Source organism: Somniosus microcephalus, chromosome 6 (assembly GCF_052327205.1).
Source record: "Somniosus microcephalus isolate GS21.2 chromosome 6, FLI_Smic_1.0, whole genome shotgun sequence".
Taxonomy (NCBI): Eukaryota; Metazoa; Chordata; class Chondrichthyes; order Squaliformes; family Somniosidae; genus Somniosus; species Somniosus microcephalus.
In genome coordinates, this window is record NC_140992.1 from 112,541,769 (window position 1) to 112,560,384 (window position 18,616).

The 18,616-nt window shown below is 45.7% G+C and overlaps 1 protein-coding gene and 2 non-coding genes across 4 annotated transcripts in view; all 3 read left to right on the forward strand.

Annotated features, from left to right (window-relative positions):
* Window positions 1-18,616, forward strand: part of atg16l1 (ATG16 autophagy related 16-like 1 (S. cerevisiae)) — a 59,453-nt gene that overhangs the window by 24,809 nt on the left and 16,028 nt on the right. For both annotated transcript variants that reach the window (XM_085990702.1, XM_085990703.1), the window contains 4 exons: window positions 6,265-6,370; window positions 8,166-8,236; window positions 8,815-8,886; window positions 12,740-12,860. In XM_085990702.1, coding sequence (XP_085846828.1) covers window positions 6,265-6,370; window positions 8,166-8,236; window positions 8,815-8,886; window positions 12,740-12,860 — 370 coding nt within the window. The remainder of the gene's footprint in view (window positions 1-6,264; window positions 6,371-8,165; window positions 8,237-8,814; window positions 8,887-12,739; window positions 12,861-18,616) is intronic.
* LOC147115998 (small Cajal body-specific RNA 6) lies at window positions 7,081-7,353 on the forward strand. Its single transcript, XR_015078892.1, has one exon.
* On the forward strand, window positions 9,378-9,642 carry LOC147115999 (small Cajal body-specific RNA 6). The gene has a single exon (XR_015078894.1).

Sequence of the window (18,616 nt, forward strand, 5' to 3'; positions counted from 1 at the left end):
TCCCTGCCCCCCCCTTCTCCCTGCCCCCCCCTTCTCCCTGCCCCCCCCTTCTCCCTGCCCCCCCCTCCCTGCCCCCCCTTCTCCCTCGCCCCCCCCTTCTGCCCTGCCCCCCCCTTCTCCCTGCCCCCCCCCTTCTCCCTGCCCCCCCCTTCTCCCTGCCCCCCCCTTCTCCCTGCCCCCCCCTTCTCCCTGCCCCCCCCTTCTCCCTGCCCCCCCCTTCTCCCTGCCCCCCCCTTCTCCCTGCCCCCCCCTTCTCCCTGCCCCCCCCTTCTCCCTGCCCCCCCTTCTCCCTGCCCCCCCCTTCTCCCTGCCCCCCCCCTTCTCCCTGCCCCCCCCTTCTCCCTCCCCCCCCTCCCCCAGAGAATGAGACCGGGAAATTAATGGTGGGAAATATGGAGATGGCAAAAGCGCTGAATTAATATTTTGTATCAGCCTTTACCGTAGAGGACACTAAGAATATCCCAACACTGGACAAAACAGGGGGCTATAGGGGGGGAGGAGCTAAACACGATCAAAATCACTAAGGAAGTGGTACTCGGTAAAATAATGGGGCTCAAGGCGGATAAATCACCTGGACCTGATGACTTACATCCTAGGGTCTTGAGGGAAGTGGCGGTAGGGATTGTGGATGCATTGGTAATAATTTTCCAAAACTCCCTGGACTCAGCAAAGGTCCCGGCAGACTGGAAAACTGCTAATGTAACACCCTTATTTAAAAAGGGCAGTAGACAGAAGGCTGGAAACTATAGACCGGTTAGCCTAACATCTGTGGTAGGTAAAATTTTGGAGTCCATTATTAACGAGACAGCAACAGGACATTTGGATAATCATAATTTAATAGGACAAAGTCAGCATGGTTTTATGACGGGAAGTCATGTTTGACAAATTTGCTGGAGTTCTTTGAGGAAGTAACATATAGGGTGGATAAAGGGGAACCAGTGGACGTAGTGTATTTAGACTTCCAAAAGGCATTTGACAAGGGTGCCACACAAAAGATTATTGCTTAAGATAAAAAATCACGGGATTGGGGGTAATATTCTGGCATGGATAGAGGATTGGCTATCTAACAGAAGGCAGAGAGTTTGGGATAAATGGTTCATTCTCAGACTGACAATCAGTAACTAGTGGTGTTCCGCAGGGGTCAGTGCTGGGTCCCCAACTCTTTACAATCTATATTAACAATTTGGAGGAGGGGACCGAGTGTAACATATCAAAGTTTGCAGATGATACTAAGATGGGAGGGAAAGTAGTGAGTGAGGAGGACATAAAAAACCTGCAAGGGACATAGACAGGCTAAGTAAGTGGGCAGAGATTTGGCAGATGGAATACAATACTGGAAAGTGTGAGGTTATGCACTTTGGCAGGAAAAATCGTAGAGCAAGTTATTATCTTAATGGCAAGAAACTGGAAAGTACTGAAGTACAAAGGGATCTGGGGGTCCTGGTGCACGAAACTCAAAAGGTTAGTATGCAGGTGAAGCAAGTGATTAAGGAGGCCAATGGAATGTTGGCTTTCATTGCTAGGGGGATAGAATATAAAAATAGGGAGGTATTGCTTCAGTTGTACAAGGTATTGGTGAGACCGCACCTGGAATACTGCATACAGTTTTTGGTGTCCATACTTAAGAAAAAGACATACTTGCTCTCGAGTCAGTACAAAGAAGGTTCACTCGGTTAATCCCGGGGATGAGGGGATGGACATCTGAGGAGAGGTTGAGTAGATTGGGACTCTACTCATTGGAGTTCAGAAGAATGAGAGACGATCTTATTGAAACATATAAGATTGTGAAGGGGTTGGATCGGGTGTGGATGCGGGGAGGATGTTCCTGATGATGGGTGAAACTAGAACTAGGGGGCATAGTCTTAGAATAAGGGGCTGCTCTTTCAAAACTGAGATGAGGAGGAACTACTTCACTCAGAGGGTGGTAGGTCCATGGAATATGCTGCCCCAAAAAGCTGTAGAAGCTACATCATTACATAAATTTAAAACAAATACAGTTTCCTAGAAGTAAAGGGAATTAAGGGTTACGGGGAGCGGGCAGGAATTTGGACATGAGTCCAGGTTCGGATCGGACATGGCCCTGTGGGTAGTGGAGCGGGCCCAGGGGCCGTGTAACCTGACCCTGCTGCTATTTCGTGTGTCTAATTCTGTTAGATTCAGGAGATGGTTCTGTGATAGTAGATTGGCGGTTAGGATCAGATCAGCCATGATCTTATTGAATGGCGGAGCAGGCTCGAGGGGCCGATTGGCCTACTCCTGCTCCTATTTCTTATGTTCTTAATGGAGAAAACATACAATTTGGAAAGCAAAGAGAAAATCCTGAATCGGCAGAAAAGTTGATTTGAAATGTGACTAAAGAATGACTTGTGTCTAAGCAGCACCTTATCACATCTCTCCAAAACATCGCAAAGTGCTTCAGTGACTTCTGAAGTGCAGTGACTGTTTTTAGACTAAAACAGGGTTGCATAATGTACATTATTGGATACCGTTTAATGGTCAGAAGAAAAGGCATGTTTTTTCACTTCCAGAAAGAAACCGAGTGATTTTTGAGTGATAACCCAGAGCCCCTGTATAAATACACACACTTTGCTCTAAGTGTGTGTTGGTATATGATTATTTTACAGATTCTGCAGGTGCTGAGTAAATGACACACGCAATATTGGAAGAAGCAGGCATCACAAGCTCAATGGCCTATTCTCATTCAATACTTGTGCTCTTAACCTACGTTATGATTTTTTGATAGTCGGACATATCTAAAGAGTAAACAAGTGGAAATGCTGATCTGGTTTAACTAGACTAAAGTTCACAAGAAAGATACAGATAAGGGTGTCCAATTGGCCCATCTTATCCATTCAAAAAGACCTTACAATCCCACCTATCATGGCATCCAGCTGTTAAATGATTCCACTTCTGTTAAACAAATGAGTCCTTTTCCTGTATTGATCAGCCTAATGAAGGAGAACTTCCTGATCTAAGTTCTAAATATGCCTTTTTACTGCTTTCATCCTGTGGCCCTTGCCCTAACGTCACGGTTTAGTTTGACGTAGAGTTCCAGATTTGCCTTTTTCATAAAATTTGCGATGTTATGAAACCTCTAGAAGGTCTCCTGTTGAGGCCGAAGAGCCCAAGTTTCTCCAGTCTTTCCTGGTAGCTCAACTAAACACAAAGGATCAGCCTTGTGGCTCTTGGTACCATCACCAGGGCCTGCATGTGTTCATTGTGTCTTGGTTGCAATTCTGGTGCAATTCTTGTCTGCTGCCTTGGTGAAATGTAAATGAACATTGAGGTCAATGATGATAGACTGGCGGTCTGATTGCACAGGGCGTCATCCCCACATCTCCGTTCCCCGAAGCACCTGCATTTCCCATCCTGCTCTAGGTCGGCTGTGATGGTAGAGAGAGGTTCCTGATAGTAACCGACACAGCTACTTTAGTCCCATGTTTCAGAGAGAGATTTGAAACATGTCCACAGCGATGTCTGACAGAACTAATCACCCAGAAACGTTGGGGGATGTGGGGATGTGGGGCTGTCTGTGCTGCATGACTTGAAGCTGGAAGCTGAGACCACTGTTCACGATGTTGGGAGAGTGAGGCTAGAATACGTGGTTATAAACCCAACCCAACTGCAATTCTGCAGAGTGTCACCAGCAGTGCTTGTTTGAAAGAAATGAAAGAACTTGCATTTATATCGTGTCTTTCATGACATCAGGACGCCCCAAAGCACTTTAGCCGATGAATTACTTTTGAAGTGTAGTCACTGTTGTAATGCAGAAAATGCGGCAGCCAATTTGCGCACAGCAAGGTTCCATAAACAGCAATGAGATAAATAACGAGGTGATTTATTTTTAGTGATGTTGGTTGAGGGGATAAATATGGGACAGGTCACCGGAGAGAGCTCCTCTGCACTTCTTCAGATCGTGCCACGGGATTTTTTACGCCCACTTGAGAGGTCAGACGGGGCCTCGTTTTAGATTGAGGATTGGTTAACGACTGAAAACATTTTCGGGTTGGCAGGTAGTAACTAGTGGGGTGCCACAAGGATAAGTGCTCGGGCCTCATCTATTATCAATGATTTGGTTGAGGGGACCGAGTGTATTGTATCCAAAAGCAAAATACTGCGGATGCTGTAAATCTGAAATAAAAACAGAAAATGCTGGAAATACTCAGCAGGTCAGGCAGCATCTGTAGAGAGAGAAACAGAGTTAACGTTTCAGGTTGATGACCCTTCGTCAGAACAATAGGTCATCGACCTGAAACATTAACTCTGTTTCTCTCTCTACAGATGCTGCCTGACCTGCTGAGTGTTTCCAGCATTTTCTGTACTGTATCCAAGTTTGCTGACGATATAAAGCTAGGTGGGAAAGTAAACAGAGAGAATGTGAAGAGGTGGCAAAGGGTTTAGTGAGTGGGCAAGAAAGAAGGTGGCAGATGGAGTATAATGTGGGGAAATGTGAAATGTGAATTTGGTAAGAAGAATAGAAAAGCAGAATATATTTTAAAAGGTGAGAGACTAGTAAATTGTTAATATTCAGAGGGATTTGGGGATCCTTGTACACGAATCACAGAAAATTAACATGCAGGTACAGCAAGCAATTAGGAAAGCAAATTGTATGTTAGCCTTTATTGCAAGGGGGTTGGAGTAAAAGAGTAAAGAAGTCTTGCTGCAGTTGTACAGGGCTTTGGTGAGACCACACCTGGAGTACTGTGCACAGTTTTGGCCTCCTCCCTAAGGAAGGATATACTTGCCTTAGAGGCGGTGCAACAAAGATTCACTAGAATGATTCCTGGGATGAGAGGGTTGTCCTTTGAGGAGAGATTGAGTATAATAGGCCTCTCTCCCCTCCCGCTCAGCCGTGGCTCAGTGGGTAGCATTCTCGCCACTGAGTCAGAAGGTTGTTGGTTCAAGCCCCACTCCAGAGACTTGAGCACAAAAATCTAGGCCGACGCTCCAGTGCAGTGCTGAGGGAGTGCTGTACTGTTGGAGGTGCCGTCTCAGGTGGACGTAAAAGATCCCATGGTACCATTTTGAAGAAGAGCGGGGGAGTTAGCCCTGGTGTCCTGGCCAATATTTATCCATCAGTAGAACAAAAACAGATTATCTCGTCATTATCACATTGCTGCTTGTGGGAGCTTGCTGCGTGCAATTGGCTGTCTTGTTTCCAAATTACAACAATGACTACACTTCAAAAGTACTTCATTGGCTGTAAAGGGCTTTGGGATGTCCTGATGTTGTAAAAGGCGCTATATAAATGCAAGTCTTTCTTTATTCACTTAGAGTTTAGAAGAATGAAAGGTGATCTCATTGAAATGTATAAAATTCATTGAGGGCTTGACGGAGTAGATGCTGGGAGACTTTCTCCTGGCTGGAGAGTTTAGAACTAGGGGTCATAGTCTCAGGATAAGGGGTTGGCCATGCAGGACTGAGTTGAGGAGAAATTTCTTCACTTGGTTGTGAACACTTGGAATTGTCTACCCCAGAGGGCTGTGGCGCTCAGTAGTTGAGTATATTCAAGACTGAGATTGCTAGATTTTTGGATACTAAGGGAATCGAGGAATATGGCAATAGGACGGGAAAGTGGAGTTGAGGTAGAAGATAAGCCATGATATTGAATGGCAGGGCAGGCTCAAGGGGCCGAATGGCCTACTCTTGCTCCTATTTCTTATGTTCTTATTAATGTCTCCTCTGAAAGAAGGCACCTCAGACTGTGCAGTGTTCCTACATTACTGCACTGAAGTCAGTCTGGATTATATGCTCAAGTCTCGGGTGAGACTTAAACCCATGACCTTCTGGCAGAGGCGAGCGTGCTACCAACTGAACCACAGCTGCCACCTGTTATAACTTGTCCCTGTCTACCAGTTTTTCCAAAGCTGCAACATAAGCAGGGATATGTTGAGGTACAATCCAAGTGGTTGACTTGGATTTACTGTGCTGTCAAGGGACAGAATGGGCATTCCAACGTGAAGGGGGGGGGGGGAAATCAGGGAACACGTGACTCCGGGTTGCTCTTGCCTGCCTTCTGGAGCTCAGTCAGTATTGGCATTGGTGCGCAGTAGGTATGCATTTAGCTTTCCACCTGAAGTCACTGACTCGTGCCAGCCACCCTCCTTAACCTCGCTCAAGTATTTGTCCGTTTTTCACCTGCTTCACAGTTGGCTACGGTGAACTTCTATTACCCCAAAGTCTCTGGTCAGGGTGTCCTGACCGAGATGATCCCACAATAATCCATGGTTTTCTCTGACTTTAGCCTTGGATTTTATTTTTCAGGATGCTCATGACGGAGAGGTGAACGCAGTCCAGTTCAGTCCAGGATCCCGAGTGGTGGTGACTGGTGGGACAGACCGAAAGGTTAAACTGTGGGAAGTCTCATCAGGTATGTGGAAAAAAAATCTGTAGCGTAGCCAGTGAAAAGGTTGAGAGGTAGGTTCATCAGGAAGTTCTGAGTCCCGTTTACGCACTAAGTTCATTCTAATACTGAGTACGAGCTATGGAGGTAACAGGGTTAGAGCTGAGCCTGACTTCGGTGCCTGTGGCCACTTTACTGTTATAAACAGTATGGGCAATCCCAGCAGCTCTTGCAGTTCTTCAGGATTTCAGTGGGGGATGGGAGCCTCTGTGGTGTATTACCCCATGGGTGTTGACTCCTGATGGGGTATGTTTCCATAGATGCCAAGCACTCTCCCAGGGCTTTGCCTAGTTGAGAGTCTAGACAGTGAGTGTCAGTAGGCTATTCCACCTTTGGTGGGTGGGGGTAGTATTGCAGCTGGGCCTGATGCAGTTGCTGAGTAAATGACACACATTCAACATTCACACAAGAACACTTTCCGGGCAGTGATCAGGAACTTTAGCTGATTTTTGCACTACTCCTTTCCTCTACCCCCACCCCCGCCCCCATCACCCCAGGGACACTGCGATACTTTGTATCCCCCCCTGTCCCCACTGATGTCTGACTAACAGCACTAACTGGGGATAGAACCTGGGTCCCTCTCGATGTGTTGTTCATTGCCTCTGTATGTGGTGTGGACTGTAATACTGATGCTCTTTCATATGCAAGTGGGTGTTTTTGTAACTATAAAGTACTGAGGTCAGTGATGATAGGTAAAAGGTCTGATTGCACTTTATTAAATGCCCACATGCCCGCTCCCAGGAGCCCCTGCGTTTCCCATCCTGCTTTAGGTGTGCTGCGATGGTAGCGGAGTTCCTGACAGTAACCGATGTCGCTGTTTCGCTCGATGTTCTCGCAGAGAGATTTGGAACATCTTTACAGAGGGCATCTCACAGAACTGGTATCCCAGGAACTTTGGGTGTTGTGGGCTTAATCTCTGGTGCATGACTGCAAGTTTTCAAGCTGAGACCTCTATTCAGAAAGTGAAGTGGGTGTGAAGTTGATCTAGCTGCTAATAGAAAATACTGGCAATATTAATCTGGTTCGATTGCTGCTTGCTAACCAATATTACACTGCCCAGGACCTGCACGCGAACACTCTTGATCAGCCACTAAGTGATGCTTGGCTCCAGCTGATTTTTAATATTTTGCTCTCGATCACAAAGAAGTGCCTGTTGCTGGCGGCCAATGTCAGTGGTTTGGAAGATTGCCGCGTGGAACTTTGGAACATCGGGTAGAGCGCACATGTGACCTGCTCGTGTCTGTGGAGATGGGTTTTAATTTTTTTAAGTTTCTTCCTTTACTTTTCTCCCTCCCTTTCCTAAAAATGCTGACTCTTGCTGAGGTACAGAGCCCTCCACTCTCGATTGTCTTGCTCAAGTTGATTGTTCCTCATGTGTGAGACCAGTGAGTGAGTGGGGTGCATCTCAACCCAGTCCTGCCCATACTCAATGACCGCAAACAGGGGCGGCTGAATTGCCTGGCTGATTTCTGGCTCCCTAACCCCGGGCACTGAGGCCAATTGCAGCGCCCCTACTTGCTTCCTGAGACATTATATAGGGAGTTTAACTCTGAATTGAACCTACACTGTGCCTGGCCTGGGAGTGCTTGATGCTGAGACTGGGTGCCTGAAATGGAAAGATTCCAATCGCAGCACTGATATCACTCACCATGAATACAAATACATCCAAAAATATTACATAAAATAAAAAGAGGGAAGTGTCCTGGCAGGACGCGGGCGGGTTGTGACACAGTACTGATACGCTGCTGTTTGTTTCGTACAGGAAGGTGTGAACTGAAGGGCTCTCTGACTGGCAGTAATGCTGGAATTACCAGCCTTGAATTTGACAGCACGGTACGTGAGAGTTCATCTATTTTTATGACTTTTTCCTCAGTGCTTGCCAAAGCTACAAGCTTTTTACTTTTTTCCCCAATAATGTCCCTCCTCTCCTGAAGTGGATTTTCCAAGGGTGTTGGCAACCCTCCAGTACCTCAACTAAGTGGTCATTCTCCATGTGTGAGCCAAGAGAAGGTGTCTCAACAGGCTAACGACTGAGCCTGATCCTGTCCTTAGCCATTGTCTGCGTTAGCATTCACCAGGATAGTTATCGGGAGCAGGAATCAGGGAGTGCTTAATGGGGCATTGTAGAGGGCGATCTAGTGTCTAAATGGTACGTGGTCTGGGAGTGGTTGAGGATTCATCTTACCCGTGTTGCAGTTGACCATGGAATACTTAATACAGATGTTCCCCCTCCCCCTACACACACTTGCCATGGGGCATTGAGAACAATTTTAGTCCTAATTGCTACTCTGGTTGAATTAACAGTACAGACTCGAGTCGAACCTGTCGCCAATCACACTGCTCAGTATTAGCCATGGTATGGTACTGGTTTAGTGATGTACAATACTGAAGATAATGGTGTTTGTTCTCAGGGTGCGTATCTGCTAGCAGCCTCCAACGACTTTGCAAGCAGAATCTGGACAGTGGATGATTCCCGGCTACGGGTAAGTAGAAGGTGCTTGAATCTGTTCTTCTGACCTCGAGGTGTGGAGCTTCCTCCGCACCCTCTCTGTATTTAGGGTCTTGCGATGCTTTGTTCTTGATGAGAACTGAAGGTACGTTTGAAAGTGAAAAACATAAACCTGGCTCCTAAAGGAGAGAAATATTTAATGGCCACTTTCCTTCGATGGTTCCACCAGCAGGTGGTCATAAATTGATCATTTTTAACACCTCTATCGGTTCACCTCTTAACTAACTTTCTTCTATTGAAAAGGCCCCAGAGTCTCTCATCTCTCCCATAACTGAAACCTCTCATCCTTGGTATCATTTTGGGGAATCTCTTCTGCACTCTCTCCATGGCCTCGACATCCTTCCTCAAGTAAGGCCCAAAACTGAGCGGTTTATTCTAACCATGGCCTGGCCAATGATTTGTGTAGGTTTTTGTGATGGTTATGCTTAATTGGCAAACAGAACCACATAAAAGCTGCCGTACCAAGGTCAATGATGATAGGTAAAAGGTCTGACTGCACAGGGCGTTATTCACACATCCTCGCTCCCAGGAAACCCTGCAATTCCCATCCTGCTGTAGTCATGCTGCGATGGTACAGGGGTTCCTGATAGTAATTGATGCTGCTGCTTTAGTCTGTTTGAGAGATTTGGAGCATGTCTGCAGTGAGCATCTGACAGAATTGATAGCTCAGGAGTGTTTGGTGCTGTGGGGTTTGTCTCTGTTGCCTGACTGCAAACTGTAAACTGAGACCTTGCATCCTAAACCTTGCATTGAAGGGGAGTCTTGCATCTGTTAAAGCGTGACGTCTGATGTGTGACTGCAAGTTTTTTATGTATATATTTTGTCACGTGTGTAGCACTCACTTCCTGTAACACTTGCCCTGTCACACTTGAGTCAAATTCTGCTCTGTAAAATCAGCACAATCAGTCACCTAACTGCGAACAGAGCACCCTATTATAGAACTGTTATCCTGTACCTCATTATGAACAGTGCCACGGAGGTCAGATAAGTTCGTTCCAATCTCTCTCGGTGTTGCTCGCGGTGAGTTGGCGCATATGCTGTTTTATCCCATGTAATGTGCAGTATATTATTGGGGCCACTGGTTTTACAATGATGTATTAAGTCAAATTGTGTTTTTAGTGCACATTTTTGTGGCCGTGTTGGTGGTATTTTTAGGTTCAGTGTGATTATGTTGATATTTTTGAGCAAGTTTATAAGTCCGTATCCCTTATGATGATGTTTATTTACCTATCAGTCCAGTTTTCAGTCTTTTATTTATTTAAAACAAAGTGCAGGATACATATCTAGGTGGTAGGAGAGATATTGCAGGTAGGTAAGAAGCGTGGAGAAAGAATGAGGGGTTTATGTAGTTTGGCAGCAGTGAAAGGGAGATGGATTGAGGAGTGAATGGGGGGGGGTGGTTCTTTGGACTGCAAGTATTGGGAGTGTGGAAGTGGTAGGAGATGCAGGGGGGCCTGGGACAAAGGACCACTGGAATGGTAATGGTGGGATGTGAGCGAGCTGGGAGAGGGGAATGCTGGATGTGGGTCTCCTGGGGGTGGGGTACAGTGCAAGGGAAGCAGTGTATTTGGATCTGAGAATAAGAGAGAGGTGGAGATGAGTGGGGGGCCAAAGGGCAGATGAGTGCCTGGTTGTGGAATTCCTGGGTGGGGGGGTGCGGGGGGCATGTTTGGGAACAATGGGGTGTTTGCAATATGTGAGTGTACTGGGGGGGGGGGGGGTATAGCGGTCTGGGGGGGATTGTGGCGAGGGCTTGTGAAGTCTGGAGGCATTCAGGGAGTTGGATGGGGGTGGAGTTTGGGGTCTGATTAGTATCTTGGTTGGGGAGGAGGGGTAATGAAGAATGATGGCTATAAGTCTTTGTCAATTCCCTTCCTGGAAGTTTCAATCTAACCTGGGAACTATTTAAAGGGTTTATATTCTAATTGCTAGTTGGACTCATGCAGGGAGGGTTGCCTGGAGTTTGCACCTGGCAAGAAGCCAAATTTTCACCGTCTTCAGGTGGGTGACGATGTGGAGAACATTGCTACCCTGCTCGGAGACCTAAATCAGGGTGTTTAGAGGGGCCAGTGCTAGAGTCAGTCAGGTGCGAAAAATGAGTTGATTAGAAGTATAACAAATAGGCTAAGAAATACAAAAGAAATCTGAAATATAAACCAAAAATGCTGGAAATACTCAGCATTTGTGGAGAGAGAAACAGTTAACATTTCTGGTCTGTGACCCTTCGTCCGAACTAGAAAATGTAAAAGGCTTAGAAATAGGTAGTTTAGGCATATGACAGAGCTTGATGGGAAAGCGTTACAAGAAGCGGTTGGTTTACATCAGACTTTATGCATATGTTTTAGTGAATCTCACATGGTACTGCTTGTGGTAAGTCAGGGGATATCCTGTTTTATAAGAACAGGAGTATTATACCATTTGAAAACACTATGGCCCAGAAATTCAGGTCGGGGGCTTCCTGCGGGTGCAAGCCCCCGATCTGCACTTACCTTGCACGTCGGCCGTTGAGCTGTGGGCCCCCGTGGAATTCCGATCTGGGGCCTGGTCCAGCTGCCGGCGCGCAGTGCTTGCGTATCCCAGGGGCGCAGTTAGTTCGATGCATCCCCATGGATCACGTGGGCCATGGAGAGCCAATCGGAGCAGGGAATGCTCCATTCATAAGTCTGACAGGAAGTGCTGTCAAGACTTATAAATACTATGGCCCCAAAACAGCACTAAATCTTCAAATAAATTTTTAAAAATCACATTTTTAAAATAAACTATAAATTACATGAAATAACTATTTTAAACAATAATTTAAATTTTTGAAAAAAATAATTTTATTTTCTAACGAGGCTAAAAATAAATTTACCTTGCTTTAAAGTATTTAAAAATAATAAACCTGTGGAAAAAATGTTTTAATTTTAATTAATTCACCACTTACCTTGTAAAAAGCAGGCCTTACGCCTGCTTTTTACATTTCTAACTTCTGGAGACCTCCCCTCCCGGGAAAACCTGTATTTTAAAAAAAATAAAAAAAAATAAACGAAGTTCGATGCGCACGCGCAGCCCCTCCTGCGCACGCGTTCGACCTCTGAACCCCTTCATTCGGAGGAACGGAAGTGTCAGTTTCCCGCGCATGTGCAGTGCATGCAGGAAACCGGCACTTCCATTGGGCCTACGGGTGAGTACCCCGTGCGTACTCACCCGTGGAGACCTGAATTTCTGGGCCATTATTGTGTCTTTTGTGTTAGTTTTTAGCTGAGTGCTATAGCAGTTTACTTAAGGCAGTCTTGCTCCTGATTTGTCCTGGGAACTGTTTGCAGCTCACCTGCCCTTCACCAGTGACCCCCCCCCAGCAGAATTACTGCTCCATGTGTCCATTCACGGCCAGTGGGATGCTGACTGAACTGAGATTTGGTGCTATTCCCCCTCTTTTTTTTGTCCTGTCCAGGAAAGGAGCGCTGTTGGGATTCAGGGTTATTCCAGCTCCCAAGTGAAAGAGCCCTGTTAAAATAACATTGGAGGTTCTGTATTTTTTTTTCATTTCCTTCCTGTGGAGAAGTGCCTGACTTCCATGCAACGAACACCCATGGCGATATGACTGAAATTGGGCTCGGTGTGGGAATCATGGGCTCAGTCAGTCCTGAGTCCCCTCACTCCTGAGAGTGGCCCTTGAGCAAGACTTTGATCTGGATTGTGGTCTTCAAAAAAAGCTTTTACATTGCTTTAAAGAAAAGGCTATCCTCTATTATTAAGAATAGAGCTGTGCAGGACTGATTGCCCTTTCTGCACATTATAGATTAAGGTTGACTTCTTGCACCTTGTGCCTTCTCTTTCCATAACAGCACACATTGACGGGACACAGTGGGAAGGTTCTATCTGCGAAGTTCCTTCTGGACAATGCCCGGATAGTGTCGGGCAGCCATGACCGGACGCTCAAATTGTGGGACTTGAGCCGTAAGATCTGTAAGTAGGGGTGATGTGAAGGGAAAGCGGCAAGAAATGGTATACAATGCAACACTTCCTTTTCCTATCTAGAGCAGCCATAGGCCAAGCTGTGTTCTGGTTTGAAAACAGCTTAAAATAGCTGTCAACGGCCGAGTAACCTACCAACCACTGTAGCGCTGAGCTGTAAGCACCAGAAAGTCACAGATTTCATTCCTGCTCACTCCTGAGTTAGCTAATTTCAGCAATTAGGGCCATTCCTGATTGTTGTTCAGGAACTCCAGCCAGATCGTGCTTGTGTGGAAATGGGGTGAAGGGCAGGATTGGGCTTGGCCGTGATGCTTTCCATAGTTCAATAGCTCACTCTCACTTGCTGTCGACATGTAAGGTATAGGAAGACCATTGGTGCTAGTGGAATATTACCCCAGCAAGAGGTAACGCCTTCAGCGGAGGAGAGGGGCAAATTAGAAAATGATTGGGGGGAAGAAATGAAATGCACAGCAGCCCACCATTGCCTGAAGAGAGAAAATATACCAAGAGAAAAGCCTTCAGCAGAGCTCAAGGGTTCCACCCAAAACATTAACCTGCATTCTTCGATAGACCTGTGTTGCATTTCCAGCAATTTCTGTTAAGATTTCTGGCATTTGTGTCTCTTTTCACAAAGTTTCCTGATGTAAGTTGGAGTGAAGAGCTGATTGGAGACGATGTGCCTTCCTGTTCTTCACCAAGCCCACCCACTCCAATCTGCCATTCCCTTCTGCCACAGGGCAGCAGAGCGAAACACCAAAAATATAATAATGATGAATAATCAGCATGGATTTCAAAAGGGAACGTCTTGCTTGGCGAACATAAGAAATAGGAGCAGGAGTAGGCCATTCGGCCCTTCGAGCCTGCTCCGCCATTCAACGAGATCATGGCTGATCTGCCTCAATTCCATTCACCGGTCTTATCGCCATATCCCTTGATGCCCTTATTAGTCCGAAATCTATCGGCTTCTGTTTTGAATATACCCAATGACTGGGCTTCCACAGCCCTCGGGTAGAGAATTCCAAAGATTCACCACCCTCTGTGTAAAGAAATTTCTTCTCATCTCAGTCCTGAATGGCCTACCCTTTATCCTGAGGCTGTGGCCCCCTGGTTCCAGACTCCCCAGCCAAGGGAAACATTCTCCCAGCATCCACCCTATCAAGCCCTGTAATAATTTTGTATGCTTCAATGAGATCCCCTCTCATTCTTCTGAATTCAAGAGAATACAGGCCTAGTTTACTCAATCTCATCTCTTATACAACAATCCCTTCCATCCCAGGAATCAATCTCGTGAACCTTCGTTGCACTCCCTCTATGGCAAATATATCCTTCCTTAGGTAAGTTGACCAAAATTGTACACAGTACTCCAGGTGTGGTCTCACCAAGGATTGAAACATATAAGATCCTGAGGGGGTCTGGACAGGGTGGATGTGGAGAGGATGTTTCCTCTTGTGGAAGAATCTAGAACTAGGGGTGACTGTTTAAAAATAAGGGGTCGCCCATTTAAGACAGAGATGAGGAGAAATATTTTCTCACAGAGGGTCGTGAGTCTTTGGCACTCTCTTCCTCAGGGCGGTGGAAGCAGAGTCTTAAAAATATTTTTAAGGCAGAGTTAGATCGATTCTTGGTAAGCAAGGGGGTGAAAAGTTATCGGGGGTAGGCGGGAATGTGGAGTAATCAGATCGGCCATGATCTTATTGAATGGCTGAGCAGGCTCGAAGGGCCGAGTGGCCTACTCCTGCTCCTAATTCGTATGTTCGTATATAATTGGAGTAAGACTTCTTTACTGCTGAACTCAAATCCTCTTGTAATGAAGGCCAGCATACCATTTGCCTTCCTAATGGCTTGCTGCACCTGCACATTCACTTTCAGTGACTCATGTACAAGGACACCCAGGTCCCTTTTTAAGCATCTGCATTCCCCAATCTTTCACCATTTAGGAAATACTCTGCCTTTCTATTTTTTTCTACCAATGTGGATAACTTCACATTTATCCACATTATAATCCATCTGCCATGTTCTCGCCCACTCACTGAGCCTGTCGAGATCCCCTTGAAGCCTCTTCACATCCTCTTCGCAACTGACACTGCCACCAAGCTTTGTGTCATCAGCAAATTTGGAAATGTTACATTTAGTCCCCTTATCCAAACCATTGATATAGATTGTGAATAGCTGGGGCCCAAGCACCGATCCTTGCGGTACCCCACTGCCATCCTGAAAAAGACCTGTTTATCCCTACTCTTTGTTTTCTGTCTGTTAACCAATTCTCAATCCATGCTAGTATATTACCCCCAATTCCATGTGCCCTAATTTTGTTAACCAATCTCTTGTGTGGGACCTTATCAAAGGCCTTCTGAAAATCCAAATACACCACATCTACTGGTTCCCCTTTGTCTACCCCACTAGTTACATCCTCAAAGAACTCCAATAAGTTTGTCAAACAGGACTTCCCTTTCATAAATCCATGTTAACTCTGTCCAATCTTACTATTAGTTTCTAAGTGCCCAGTTATTGCATCTTTTATAATAGATACCAGCATTTTCCCAACTACTGTAATTCCCCGTTTTCTCTCTCCCTCCTTTCTTAAATAATGGGGTTACATTTGCTATCCTCCAATCTGCAGGAATCGTTCCAAAATCTATAGAATTTTGGAAGATGACAATCAATGCATCCACTATCCCAATGGCCACCTCTTTCAAAACCCTAGGATGTAGGTCATCCGGTCCTTGAGATTTGTTGACTTTTAGTCCCATTAATTTTGCTAGTACTGTTTTTTTACTAATAATTTCTTTAAGTTCCTCATTCTCGCCACACCCTTGGTTTTCTCGTATTTCTGGGAGGTTATTTGTGTCTTCCTCCGTGAAGACGGAGACAAAGTATTTATTTAATTTCTCTGCCATTTCCTCATTCCCCATTATAAATTCTCCCGTCTCTGACTGTAAAGGACCTACATTTATCTTCGCCAGTCTTTTCCTTTTCACATACATTTAGAAGCTTTTACAATCTGTTTTTATATTTTTCACTAGTTTGTGCTCATATTCCATTTTTCCTTTCTTTATCAATTTCTTGGACCCCCTTTGCTGATTTCTAAAAAGATCCCAATCCTCAGGCTGACTGCCTTTTCTGGCAACTTTATAAGCTTCCTCCTTTGACTTAATACTAGCTTTAATTTCTTTTGTTAGCCATGGTGTTGGATCACTTTTCCTTTTGGGTTTTTATGCATTAGTTCCTTGAATGTTAGCCATTGTATGTCCCCCTTCATACCTTTTAGTGTAGTCTTCCAATCTAGCATGGCCAACTTGTCCCTCATACCCTTGTAGTTTCCTCTGTTTAGATTGGACTACATCACTCTTAAACCTAATATAAAATTCAATCATATTATGGTCACTTGTCCCTAAAGGTCCCTTTACCACAAGATTATTGATTAGCCCTTTCTCATTACACAGTACCAGATCCAGAATCGCCTGTTCCCTGGTTGGTTCCTCCACATACTGATCCAGGAAACCATCTCGCATGCATTCCAAGAATTCGTCCTCCACACCATTAGTGGTAATTTGATTTGCCCAGTCAATATGTAGATTAATGTCCCCCATGATTACCGTATTGCCCTTGTTACATGCACTTCTAATCTCTTGATTGATACTGTGCCCTACATTACCACTACTGTTTGGTGGCCTATACACAACTCCCACCAATGTTTTCTGCCCTTTGCTGTTTTAGCTCCACCCAAGCTGATTCCAGTTCTACATTACGATCTGCCAAGCCAAGACCTTTTATCTCTACTGTACTGATCTCATCCCTTATTAACAGCGCTACGCCACCTCCTTTTCCTTTTTGCCTGTCCTTCCTAAATGTCGAGTACCCTGGAACATTCAGTTCCCAGCTTTGGTTACCCTGCAACCATGTCTCTGTTATGGCAATTACATCATACCCATTACTTCTATTAGTGCCATTAATTCATCCACCTTGTTGCGAATGCTACGTGCATATAGATAAAGTGCCTTCAACTTTGCCGGTTTAATATTTTTCTGCACTTTGACCCTCTTTACTGTTGGCCTTTGTTTCTGCTCCCTACTAGTTTTGTTGACTACTTTTCTAACTTGCACTTCCAGCTTTGTTTCTCTCTGTTCTGGGCCCACACTTAGGTTCCCAGTCCCCTGACAAACTAGTTTAAATCCTTCCCAACAGCACTAGCAAATCCCCCTGCGAGGATATTGGTCCCGGTTCTACCGAGGTGTAACCCATCCAGCTTGTACAGGTCCCACCTTCCCCACAATCGGTCCCAATGCCTCAGGAATTTAAATCTCTCCCTCCTACACCATCTCTCCAGCCACGTATTCATTTGGTCTATTCTGTTATTTCTGCTCTCGCTAGCACGTGGCACTGGGAGTAATCCTGAGATTACTACCTTTTGAGGTCCTGCTTTTTAATTTATTTCCTAGCTCCTTATATTTTGCTTGGAGGACCTCGTCCCTCTTTCCACCTATGTCGTTGGTACCGATATGGACCACGACCTCTGGCTGTTCACCCCCCCCCCCCCCCCCTTCAGAATGTCAGTAACATCCTTGACCCTAGCACCAGGGAGGCAACATACCATCCTGGAGTCAAATCTGTGGCCACAGAAACGTCTATCTGTTCCCCTTACGATAGAATCCCCTATCACTATTGTTCTCCCACTCTTTTTCCTCCTCTGCTGTGCAGCTGAGCCACTCGTAGTGCCACGGACTTGGCTCTTGCTGCATTCCCTTGAGAAACCATCTCCCCCAGCAGTATCCAAAACGGAAAATCTGTTGGAGAGGGAGATGGACCCAGGGGACTCCTGCACTACCTTCCTAGTTCTTTTACTCTGTCTGGCGGTCACCCATTCCCTTTCTGCCTGTGCACTCTTTACCTGCGGTGTGACCACCTCGTTAAACATGCTATCCATGAAGATCTCAGCCTCGCGGATGCTCCGCAGTGACTGCAGCTGCAGCCCCGAAACGCGGATTTCGAGTAGCTGCAGCCGGAGACGCTTCCTGCACACTTGTTCGCCCTGGACACCGAAAGTGTCCCTGACTTCCCACATAGCACAGGAGGAGCACTCCTGCTGCCGAGCTGCCCTGCCATGTCCTACCCTTAATTTACTCCCTTTACTTCCTCTAAATTGAAGAATATTAAATACTCTAGGGACCTTAATTCACTTTAAACACTACTCACTCTGAACTAGAGACCTTACTTTTACTTTAACGACTGGACTGTAGAAATAATCACCTTGCCCCCAATCCCATGTGCCTTAATTTTGCACGCTAATCTCTTATGCGGGACCTTATCGAAAGCCTTCTGAAAGTCCAAATGCACCACATCCACTGGTTCTCCCTTATCTATTTTACCAGTTACATCCTCAAAAAATCCAGTAGATTAGTCAAGCACGATTTACCTTTTGTAAATCCATGTTGACTTTGTCCGATCCTGCCACTGCTTTCCAAGTGCTCTGCCATTACATCTTTTATAATGGACTCTAGCATTTTCCCCACTACCGATGTCAGGCTTACCGGTCTATAATTCCCCGCTTTTTCTCTACCACCTTTTTTGAATAGTGGGGTAACATTAGCTACTCTCCAATCCATGGGTACTGTTCCAGAGTCTATCGAGTTCTGGAAGATGACCAGCAATGCATCTACTATCTCCAGGGCCACTTCCTTAAGTACACTAGGATGTAGATTATCAGGCCCTGGGGATTTATCGGCCTTCAATCCCATCAACTTCCTCAA